General features: G+C 42.8%; 1 protein-coding gene across 2 annotated transcripts; it reads left to right on the plus strand.

The window, feature by feature from the left end:
- Positions 1-1,344: 1,344 nt before the first annotated feature.
- LOC102200413 (probable E3 ubiquitin-protein ligase HERC1) lies at positions 1,345-11,755 on the plus strand. 2 transcript variants are annotated; one of them, XM_005742842.2, is made up of 6 exons: positions 1,345-1,738; positions 3,625-4,601; positions 4,789-4,884; positions 9,296-9,490; positions 10,677-10,988; positions 11,244-11,755. In XM_005742842.2, exons 2-6 carry the CDS (start codon positions 3,651-3,653, stop codon positions 11,388-11,390), a joined length of 1,701 nt encoding a protein of 566 aa, XP_005742899.1. In that variant the 5' UTR covers positions 1,345-1,738; positions 3,625-3,650; the 3' UTR covers positions 11,391-11,755. The 2 variants fall into 2 exon arrangements, with proteins under 2 accessions (XP_005742899.1, XP_005742900.1); XM_005742843.2 differs by lacking the exon at positions 1,345-1,738 and adding an exon at positions 2,882-2,930.
- Positions 11,756-12,216: the final 461 nt, after the last annotated feature.

A 12,216-nucleotide genomic window follows, 5' to 3' on the forward strand; every position in this document is an offset into this window, starting at 1 on the left:
TGAATTAAAAGTCTGTCTTGGTCTTTCATTAATTAATAGGCTGAGGATGTGTACATCCTCATCACTGAAAGAGTGTCCACTGGCCTGTAGGTGTAAACAGATTGCAGAGTCCTGGCTAGAGTTAGCTTTTCTGTGTTGTGCCATTCGCTTCCCCAGAGGTTTTTTGGTTTCCCCGATGTATAAATATCTGGGAAGGAACCTAAAGAAAGCTCCAGCTGATCCAGGAGAGAAGGACAACTACTAATTGAAAACCCTTAGTGATCCCATAGTGTCTGGAGTATCGGCACAGTTGAGGTGCATTTTTTCTAAACACAGCACATCTGTGGCTTTTAAACCCCAAAACACGCTGCACCAAAAATTGATCCACCCCAAGGATCAGGTCCCCCAACACAAACAGAGTAATATAGTGTATGAAGTGCCAGAAGGATTGCCAGGATTTATACATTGGGGAAAGCAAACCAAACCAAACAACCTCTGGCTAAGCAGATTTAATGTTCCTATATTGCCACAGTGGGTCCTCCTGCTGCATGACAATTTCCAGCCTCATGTGGCAAGACTATGCAGATATTTCCTGGAGAATGAAGGAATCGATACCATTGACTTCCTGCTTCCTCTGGAATATTATGTTTTGGTCCATCTGATGGCGCCAGATTGCACTTTAGACTATCCAGGAAGTCAGTGATGCCCTGCTCGAAATCTGGGAGGAATCCCTGAGGATATCATCCATTGTCTCATTAAGAGCATGACCAGACATTGGAAGGCATGAATACAAGTGTGTGGAAGCCATAGAGTTGTACTGAAATTTCTGCAGAATGATTTAGCCTGGAACATATTTTTTTGTTTCACTTTCATTTTTGGCATGTCTTTGAATGCAGCCCTTTGTAGGTTGAACATTTTCATCAAATGATACCACATCCTTTTGTTCTCAACACATCACCCAATATCTACATAGGAATGATTTTTTTCCCTCACTTAAAGTATTCCTTTAATTTGCTTGACCAGTTTACAATATACAGTATATAGGTAATCCGATCAGAAATAACAACAATAAATAAATAAATAAGTAAATAAATAAATAAATAAATATAGATAACAATTATACTTGAAATGTTTCAAGACAAGAGCTAAACATATTTAAAATGTGCGTCTTCATTTACTTGGGTTTGAGTTTTAAGTTATTCAAACACTCACAGTAAGGTTGAGTTTTAAGAGTATTTTTGTGATAGCAGCTTTGACCTGTAATGGTACAGAACAGAATGACGCTGTCAGGGTGAGGCCTGTACCATAAATGATAATTAAAAGTGACATGGCATCGAAATCAGCTGACCACGAAGACTGTCATGAAGCTCTTTGTCTCTGTGGCCGTGAGCTACTGTGCGTTACTGCTGATGGTTTTGAGCACATGGGCACTCAGAGAAAACACAGGGAACATACTGACCAGACAAACGAAAATCAGACAACTAGAGAAGCAGACAGGCAGATAGAGAGATAGACAGGTCTCAGCGTCATAGCCCGGGGCTGGGGCTCTGTACGGGGTTGACAGTGAACACACTGCCGCTTGCAGGATTCACTCGCTGCAGGACGAGGCGGGCGGAGGCATGGAAATCGTTGCATGCCACTGTCTCTTTTCACGTTAACGTTACCGCCACGGCATTGACCATACTGCTTTTGCTTGAAATGAAGCTCAGTTGGATTGTTGTGTAACCGCACAGAGAAAAGGAGGCCTTTCGCTATACTGGTGAGCGAGCTTTTTTCCCCCAGCTAGCGTTAGTCAGCTGTAGCTAGCAAGCTAACACACTCGGCGCTGATGATACAGCAGATAAGCCAGGCTGATACTGGCCGAAATAGCTCACCTCTCACAAACCTGTGCTTTATGTACAGCTATGGATGCTCATAACTAGGTTGTTACCCCCCGTTACACCCGCGCATGAAGATGTCACGTTTAGGTATTTTAACCTTTGGCTAACTGAGGGTCGTCAAGAAAGTTAGCTACAATCACCGACAGTAGCAGCGGTCGATAGTTGTTTCTGTTTTGTTTTGTTTTGCCTCGTCTCAAAACTAACCACTAACATGTAGCTTGTGGTTTGACGCAAGCGCTAGCAGTGCTGCTAAGCTTACTGCCATTTCTGTTACTTTGACAGCCCTCTGCAGTGCTGTCACTTTGTGAAACTATTAGCTGCTGGTGATTATCATTGCAGAAAAACAGCCTTTCCAATCTGACACAAGAAACAAGTTACTAAACCGCTCGTCATTCAAGCCAGCGGTGTCACACCTAAGTATCATCCGGCGGGTAGCTGTTTGTTAACCTTAGAAGCTACAATAAAGCAGCGTTAACACGGCCGTTGCTCTATGTTAACGGTATCTGAACATCTAAGTGCTGTCTGCATGTTCACCACGATTACATGACCTGACACTGGTTATCTACACTACAGCAGAAAACTTTATAAAATTCACGTAACCCTTCACGTGTGTCTTAGTTAGCATACATTTCGAAGTTTTCTAATCTTAAAAATGTAAAGAAATGACCATGTAAATCAAATATAATGAAAAAATGCCATACTGCAATGAAATATACCGTGACGACATTCCAGAATTGTAGCTTATTTAGTTTCTGATTCATGTTTCTACACAGATCAGCTGCAGCCTTTAAACCACAGAGATTTGAAGCAAATATTGATTATCTTGGCACATTGCTGGGAAACACTGGATCCTAGCCATTGTGGATGTTATGCTGACATGAACCAGGCCACTCCCTGACATCAGTGCCCCCCCCCTGCAGACAACACAAAACTGCCCAGGATGGGCTTGAGGAACATAATAACCAAAAGCTTTCTTTAAATTCCTCAGATCCCCATCTGTTCTAAAGCAGTATAGGATGCACTAGGCTGCTCAGTCCAAAAGACCAAGCCGCCAAACACGACCCAGCTACAGTAAGATGGAACCATAATGCAGTATAGTAGATGTTTGTATTGCTATTTAATTCTCGATTTCAGAATAATTGCAGCCCTAATTATAACAGAACACCTTTATAGTCTATTTGTCTGACCTTTTGCAGCTTTATACGCCCTCTAGAGGCCTTCGATCAAGTGATCATTTATGCAAGTCTAGAATGGTTCATAGAGGGGATCAGGCGTTTGTGGTTGTGGCGCCGAAAATGTGGAACGATCGACCTCTCCGCATTAGAAAGGCCCCAACTATCACTCTTTATAAATCTCATCTTAAAACATATTTTTTCTCTTTGGCTTTTGATACTGCATGAGAGTTACCAATTCTTTTTATCCTAATTTTCTTTTAATTTTCTTACCCGTTGTTGATGTTAATGACACTGTTTAATTATTACTTTGTACAGCACTTTGGTCAACTCTCTGTTGTTATTAAATGTGCTTTATAAATAAATAAATGGAATATAGTGTTTCAAACATGTCAGGCTGACTTTATTCTCAAATGTACAACTAAACTTCACAAACAGCAGTAGTGATGAATGCAATCAATGTCCAATTTATTATTTTACAATGGGTCATATCAACACGACTGTTCTCTGATAGCTGTTCTATAAGAGGGTACATATATAAATTTAATCGAAACAGATTTAATGTTAACGTTTTGCCCACTCCGTGTTTTCAGGACTGATGGCTCCAGAGTAACATGCCATGGCTTTAATGATCCCCCCTGTGAAACTGAAATGGCTGGAGCACCTGAACAGCTCATGGATTACCGAGGACAGCGAGTCCATAGCCACACGGGAGGGAGTTTCTGTGCTCTACTCAAAGCTGCTGGCCAACAAAGAGGTTGTACTGCTGCCCCAGCAGGTGCTGTGTCTGAAGGGCCCCCAGCTCCCAGACTTTGAGCGCGAGTCCCTCTCTAGTGATGAGCAGGAGCACTACCTGGATGCTCTGCTCAGCAGCCAATTGGCGTTGGCCAAGATGGTGTGCTCCGATTCCCCGTTTGCTGCCGCTCTGCGGAAACGTGTGCTGGTGCTTCAACGCGTCTTCTACGCACTTTCCAACAAGTATCATGACAAGGGCAAGGTTAAGCAGCACCAGCACTCACTGGAGAACAACTCGGGTTCGGCTGATCTGCACTCTGTCAGTGAGCGGCCACGGTCCAGCACTGACGCCCTCATTGAGATGGGTGTTCGCACTGGCCTGAGCCTTCTCTTTGCTCTGCTGCGCCAGAGCTGGATGATGCCTACTGCACCGAACCCAGGTGGAAATCCTGGGAGCAACATAAACTTGTGTAATGATGTCATTCACACAGCCATTGATGTTGTTAGCTCCCTGCCAGCACTCTCTCTTGCCAATGAGAGCAAGATCCCACCAATGGGACTGGACTGCCTGTCCCAGGTTACCACCTTTCTGAAGGGAGTGACAATGCCAAATTCTGGGGCAGATATTTTAGGGCGGCGGCTGGCCTCAGAACTACTACTGGGGCTGGCTTCACAGAGGGGTTCTCTGCGCTACTTGCTGGAGTGGATTGAGATGGCTTTGGCTGCGTCAGCTGTGGTCAGTACGATGGAGCAGAATAAGTTGCTACAGAACCAAGAAGGCCTCATTAGCTATGATTGTTTCATGAACATCCTCATGCAGATGAGGCGCTCTTTGGTAAGTAAATGTTAACAATGTACCTATTAATTTTTAGTATTATAAATCCAGTCAGAACTGGTAATATATGCATGTCATTCCTCATCTCTACAAGAAATGGTATTCTGCAACAGTTTGAGTGGTATTAGGTGCAGTGTCCATGCTTTGAAGCTTTGAGTGTTCTCATCATTGAATTGTCTTCTTCCAGGGTTCCTCAGCAGATCGTAGCCAGTGGCGAGAACCCACACGGACCTCTGATGGCTTGTGTTCATTATATGAGGCGGCACTCTGTCTTTTTGAAGAAGTAAGCAAGCACATTTTTATCTTTTAAGAAATTGTATTATTGCGCCAAAAATAGCACCTTATAATGGCAGTAACTAAATTGTTTACTTTTGGTGTTGAGTTGGGTAGTTCTGTTCCACTCTGGCAAAAATATTCATATTCATATTTAATACTGAAATCCTGAGTGAAAAGAAAGCAACTGGACTTCAGGCTCCTCAACCTTCACTCACATCTTGTGTCAGGTGACCTCAAGTAGGGATGGAAATCAAGAACCACAGCAGTTCAGTTCCTTGGAATTGTTCGTTTTCCCATTGATTGTGCTTTTTGGTCCTACTTGCACTTGTGCTACAATCAACTGATTTCAATTCGTGTGTCAGAGGAAGAAAATAGTGGCGCAGTCTACAGCTGGATATGGACATTACTTTAATTTTAATTGCAAAAAAGGACGAGAGCACGAAAGTATAGTGGATACTGCACCCAGGACAGAGGCGACTGCATAGCACAACTTCGGCTCTTTGCAAGCATCCGCTCAGACAGAATGCTAATGCTAATGCTAAGCTCGCCAGGAACCCAGAGTGGTGTTCAAGCTGAGTAAATGTCAACACCCGCCCAGCAGTCAGACCCTGAACTTCAACAGGTAACAAAAGAAGTAATTATCAGCCAGGCTCAGATCCTCAGTTTCTGTCTGCTTATTTTTCTGCAGTAGAATCACTGTGGCAGTCGCTTTGAGCTGTTTTCATCTTTATTTGTGTTCATACCGAGAGAAAGATCACATGTGTGTCTTCATTAGAATGAGGATTTTTGTTGGTGTGTGGAACTGTAGCCTGTAGGTTTATGAATTACTTTCTCTGGTCGGTAATTAAGTAATGTACTGTATTACTTTTGAGAAAAGTAATGAGTAATGTATAATTCATTGTTTTGTTTTTTTTGAGTAACAACTCGAATGGTGATCACAGCAAAGAGGGGAAATATCTCAAAATATGCACAAACATTTAACCATACAGCACGCATTTACTTTGAACAAATGTAATATCTTTAAAATGTTGCTTAGAGATGTTGGTGACTCTCAGTGGGGCCAATGAGAACCTAATGTGAATCTAATGTGAAGTGATATTAATAATGCAATCAGAATCTATAAATTCAGTTCCCATTCCTACTCAACGGGTCACATGATAGGATGACTTTGAAAGCAGGGCTTCCATAGTGTCGTGTTAACTGCTTCACATGATATGAGAAGTTTCTAGACCGAGAGGAGACACAAACCCAGCCACAGGGTAGTGTCAGCTGGTGCACTCCTGATGCCACTCCCACTCCTGGGTTAGTGGGAGGGTTGTTCCAGGGAGAGCCTAAAATCTGTGCCGGATCTGATGTGGTGCCCCTCAAGCAGCCGAAAGTACTGCTAATGATTTTGTGGATTTATTGTAGTCAATATCATACAGTGAACACAACATGGGAGTCTTTATTGTACAGCAGAAATAAACATGTTTATAGCCTGGTGAAATAAAACAGCTTTGGCCTCTGTCACCCTTCTTCATAACAACTACCAACAACATACTCTGTTTATTAATTCATGAATCTGGATACCGGAGTGCTGCCACAGGAAGCTGTAGTTGTTTTGTAGCGCTGGTGCCTTTTGGAGTATTTTTAATGGAATTAAAATGCTTCTTGCTGACTTAGTTTTGGGGACTGAAATTCATGTACTGTTGATTAAGTGAATTTCTTACAGTTAACTAGCACAGAGCTGTGCCATATTACCAAAATCTTATATCCCGATATAAGTGGTTTCTTGTCCCGATAGCAATATATATATTAAAAAAAAGCCTGTACATCGATTGCAGAGGGTTCAGTCTCTCATGAAGAAATGATCCTTTATTAAATGGCATACCATGGACCAAAACCTCTTCTAACGTTTGACTCTGTGGTTTATTTTGAGAAGCTGACGGCTCTTTTTTGCTGCTTATTCGATATATCATCATCAGATATATTTCGTCTTATCGCACAGCCCTAAACTAGCAGCTGTATGTCTGTGTTTATGGCTGCATCTTCCACTACAGCAGCTAGCACTCCACTTTATCAAAGATGGTAACTTGTAGCTCCAAAGCACTTAACATACCAATTACAGAAGTGCTGATGGTGACGTCACTGTGACTGAAAGCAGGCTGCTGGTGCATTGGATTTGTAACTGAGAGTGTTAACTGTAAAACAGAATGCACAACAATATTTTTGTCACATATTTTTGTCACACAAACATAAACATGTTTATTGTTTTGATTTAACCAAATTCTAACACGAATAATTGTGAAAGTTTACTTAGTGAAAGAAATGAGTCATGCTCTTGATAGAAACACAATGCCAAGAGGTCAAGTGACACAGAGCTCTGATGAACTACCAGGAAAACTAAATCTCTGATGGACCCTTACTTAAGGAGAAAAATCTGGTACTTAAGAGCATTGTTGCCATATTTTCTACTATACCATTAAGCAACAAAAGCTGACTATTTAATACAGTTTGGGTATTTTGTAACCGTTCGGCTGGATTACTGTGATTCTCTTTATTTTGGGGTGAGTCGATCTTCTGTTTTTCGACTGCAGTTAGTCCAGAATGCTGCTGCACGCCTTTTAACTGGCACTCCTAGATACGAGCATATCACCCCAGTTTTATATTCACTTCATTGGCTGCCCGTGCATTTTAGCATCCATTTTAAGCTGCTTTTATTTGTTTTTAAATGCTTGTCCAATGCTGCCCCTGTGTACCTCTCTGAGCTTCTTCATCCATACATACCTTCCCGGTCCCTCAGGTGGGCAGACCAGCTCCTCCTGAGCGTGCCCAGGACTAATCGTAAGCTCAGAGGGGATCGGGCGTTTGCTGTGGCAGCACCAAAATTGTGGAATAAGTTGCCTTTACATGTTAGACAGGCACCTTCCTTATCTGTTTTTAAATCACGTCTTAAAACATATTTATTTACCTTGGCTTTCAGCACAGCAGGACTTGTTGATGTCTTTTAATATGTTTCTTATTAATTATATTATTTTTAATTTTAAGATATTTTACATGTAATTTAAACTGTTTCCTCTCTGTTTTATATTTGTAGCACTTTGGTCAACATTGTTGGATGTAAAGTGCGTTATAAATAAAGATGCTATGCTATTTTTAAATTAAAAGTGATCTGGCAATACAACTGGAAACGTTAAACTTAAGCTTAACACATTTCTGTGTTTGCAAGTTAGTTCAAAACTGCTTTTCATTTCTTCCTTTTGGTGCTGAGATGTCAACAGCAGACCAGTAACCACCATCACCGGGTTGGTTAGTTGCAGACAATAGACTTGCATTAGTTTATGTTAGCGAATAAGCGAAAGAACAGACAACTCACTGGAAAACAGGGAACAAAACTGTGTGGCTGTAGCTCGAGAGTAGAGCAGATCATCTGTGGTTCAATCCCTAGGTGCTCTGGCCTTCATGGCAAATATCTTTAGGCAACATACTAACATGAGTTGTTTTCCGTTCTTCGTGAAAGTTGGATAGAAAGCACTTGCATAGAAAACAGTGCTTGTGTGAATTGGTGAAGCTCCGTAAAGCGGTTTGAGTGTTCAGATAGAGTAGAAAATTGCTTTATAAGAACTGCTAATGGTGATGTCACTGTGACTGAAAGCCGTGCTGCAGCCAAGCAAAGCATGGGTTACTTGTGGACGTACCTTCAACTGACCAATAGAAGCAAAGCAGGAGGGAACAGGAGAAAAATTCAAAGATCAAAACAAGTATAAAAAGCACAGACAGTGGTTGCAGAGGACAGAGTTTATTGTTTTTAACACTCAGGTCTTTGTATGTTATAACTTCGCTCTTCTCCACGGCTGGCTGATGGACCAGCAAAAGCTGAAGTGGTTCAGAGACCAATTATACCATGTACAACTGGGAGTTACACCCTGAGGCAGCAAAAGTACATTTTTGTGTGTCTGGGCTTTATGCCAGACTGTTAGAAGCAGTTGAGCTAGCTTAAAATCAGTGGACAAAAGCGCTAACTGGTAGTAGCTAGCTCAACTCAGCAGAGGTGTTCTTATTGAAGTGAACAGCATATGAACTTGGGTTGCAAGACGGACCTCAAATATGTCATTACAGATCATCTGCCTTAAAGCCAGGGGGCGTGGGGGGACAGCATCCCGTACTACATATGTTTTACCGACAGAATCAACTGAAAGGGGAAGTGGCACAAGTTATGAAGTTGATGTACGTACGAGGAATTCCTGTGAGCGTAAAGCTCAGGCTTTGCTCTCAACGTTTGAAAGGGAGAGCCCATGAGAAGAAAGGACTATTATTGTTAGCTGTGAATCATGTAAATAATAATAATAATAAAAGTAAAGCTTACTCTAGAAGAGTTTCAGCATAAAGCTATGCAGCTGGAAATAAGTATCATGGCTCCTCTTTTTGTTTTCTCCCAGGTATGTCGAATGGCATCGGACTACTCTCGCACTTGTGTTAGCCCGGACAGCATACAGACTGGCGAGACACCTGTGGTGTCGGAAACCTGTGAAGTGTATGTGTGGGGCAGCAACAGCAGCCACCAGCTAGTGGAGGGAACACAAGAGAAGATACTGCAGCCCAAGCTGGCTTCGAGTTTCGCAGATGCACAAACAGTAAGAGCAAACCTTTCTACTGTAAAACTTCATAATTCTTCAACTCTGTTCTTTGTAGAAAGTTAAGAAACCTATCATCAGCTTCAAATGGCAAACTGGATGTTGTCTTTTAAAGAGGCATTAATTTTACTGATCACAAAAATGGTTTGATGTAAGATGTCACTGGTTTTCTCACAGAGATTAAAACTGTATTTGTTATTGAGACAGGGATCCAGAGATGATGGAGTGAACATGATTCTGATTTTACTTCCAACTTGGTTTGTTTATGTTTTGGGAAACAAATGACTGAAACATGAGAAGCTTGTAGAACTCTGAGACCCGGTTTCTTTTTGTTTGTGTTCTAATTTTTTTTATTCTGATTATAGTTTTACTGAGTTTAATATTATAATTAATTTCATGTTGCAATATTTCCCAACAAGACTGGTTGCCCAGTTACGTGACATTTAAATTATAATTTATTTTCATCTGACTGAGAGAAAAACACAATCTATGAGTGTACAAGCTCTCGTTTTGGAAGTTCAGTTGCTGTTAGCCTGGTAGTTCTGGTCCTCAGTGTGACTCAGCTGTCTGCAGTCTCACAGAGACTCCAGTGCCAACATCTTGGACTGCAGCTTTTAGCAGCAGGCTATGTTAGACTCTGCAGATCCACTGTGAGTTCAACGGCCACGCAGCTCTGATGCAGCAGACCAGGAGCAAAGCAAGTTCAAACACGAAACAACAGTTTGTTGCAGTTTCCCCGTCTCTCTAATCTAAGAATCTCTGAGATCCTCCAGTGGTATATCACAAGAATGGTGGTAAAGACCAGTCAGCTGTTCTGCACTGCATGTGCCAAGTAACAAAAATCGAAAATGTGGTGTCACTTTTGGCACGAGATGCTGTTTGCGATGGAGCGATGGCAGATTGAAACTGTTACTGTCTGTTTAGAGAAGGTTGGCTTAAACTGAAGCATGGCTAATGGGTAGTGCCTTGTCATATTTTCCAGCATCAAACCGTAGCACTCACTAACTCGCTCAGTAACAGTTGCAGAATGGTGTTGAGTAAGCCTGCAGCCTTTCAAGGTTCAAGGTTCTTTATTCAAGGTTCAAGGTTCAAGGTTCTTTATTTGTCACATGCATAGTTATACAAGTATAACACACAGTGAAATGTAGCCACCACAGAGGCAAAACTTCTTCGCTATTCTCTTCAGATTGAGGCAGGCCAGTACTGCACCTTTGTGATCTCCTCGGATGGGTCTGTGCGGGCCTGCGGGAAGGGCAGTTATGGCCGTCTAGGCCTCGGAGACTCCAACAACCAGTCGACCCTCAAAAAGTTGACCTTTGAACCCCACCGTGCCATCAAAAAGGTGTCATCATCCAAGGGATCAGACGGCCACACGCTGGCCTTCACCACAGAGGGTGAGGTATTCAGCTGGGGAGACGGTGATTATGGCAAACTGGGCCATGGGAACAGCTCAACACAGAAGTACCCAAAACTTATCCAGGGGCCGCTGCAGGGGAAGGTAGGATGTATACACTTTCACTCATGTAGTACAATAAAGCAGCAGTGAAATCTAGACGGTCCAAATATGATGTGTCTATTTTCTCCACTTCTAGAAACTGTAAAATTCATAGTCCTGTGCTAGTAGATGACGATTTAACAGTTCTCGTGGTGAATTATCTTGTTGGTGTTCTCCTGTACCACATAGAAAACACACAGTCTTTTGAGTGTTTCCTGGCATCGGCAAACATTACAATGCGTTTGTATGCTTTGTCAGGTGGTGGTGTGTGTGTCTGCTGGCTACAGACACAGTGCTGCAGTCAGTGAAGATGGAGAGCTGTACACATGGGGAGAAGGAGACTTTGGAAGATTAGGTATGTTGTCGAGCTACAGTCCATTCATTTCCACCTTTGCTGTCAAGTAATGTGCAGATCCATCCAGTTCTCTTTCAGAGCATTCGTTTCATGTCTCACTAAGGGAACGCCTCCTGCGTGACCTCATCAGAAGCTCAAATACCATTACGCCAGCCCTTACAGGCTGGCTAGGTGACGCCCATGTCAGGAGGGGCCAGTGCCTCCCTATATAATAGGCTGACATAGCGTCAGATGTCATTCAAAAACCTCTTCTCGCTTCTCACAGAAGCTTGTAGACAACTGTGCTATTGGGTGCTAAAGCTAAACTGTCCACAGATTCGAGTGAACAACTCGGTCGCCGGGCGCTTTGTTCCCAGCTTTTCAGTTGTCCACTAGCATACAAGCAGTAGCAATACTGTTCTGGAGCTAGTGCGGGTGCCAAGTACCAATACTTTCACCCAGCGAAGTAGCAATACTTTCCGAAAGTGAAGTAGCAACACTTTGCTAATAAAGGTACTCCTAGCTTCACCATCAGGTATCAGTACCCTTCGACGCTAGCGGTTTTACACATTAGGTAGCAATACCTGTAGAAAAGTAGCAACACTTTTCACCCCACGTTAGCGAGGAATAACAATATTCTCCGCACTCCGTGTCAGTCTCACTAACGTGCACGACCCTCTAGCTAACCATGGCTACGACGGCCAACGAAGTTGCAAAACTTTGTCCTTGCGGCAAGAAGATTTCTGCCTCAGGCCCTCAGGCCCTCCAAGGTTTGGAGGCCTATCTCCACCCACCACCACTTCCCCTGCCGGTGGCGGACTCCCTCAGGTGTCGGTGCGCTGGTGGTTCTTTGTGTCTGGGGGTGGGCGTCCGGGTACACACCGGCTCACTCCTTGG

Source organism: Pundamilia nyererei, unplaced genomic scaffold (genome assembly GCF_000239375.1).
Source record: "Pundamilia nyererei isolate P.nyererei 1_Seehausen unplaced genomic scaffold, PunNye1.0 scaffold00124, whole genome shotgun sequence".
Classification (NCBI taxonomy): domain Eukaryota; kingdom Metazoa; phylum Chordata; class Actinopteri; order Cichliformes; family Cichlidae; genus Pundamilia; species Pundamilia nyererei.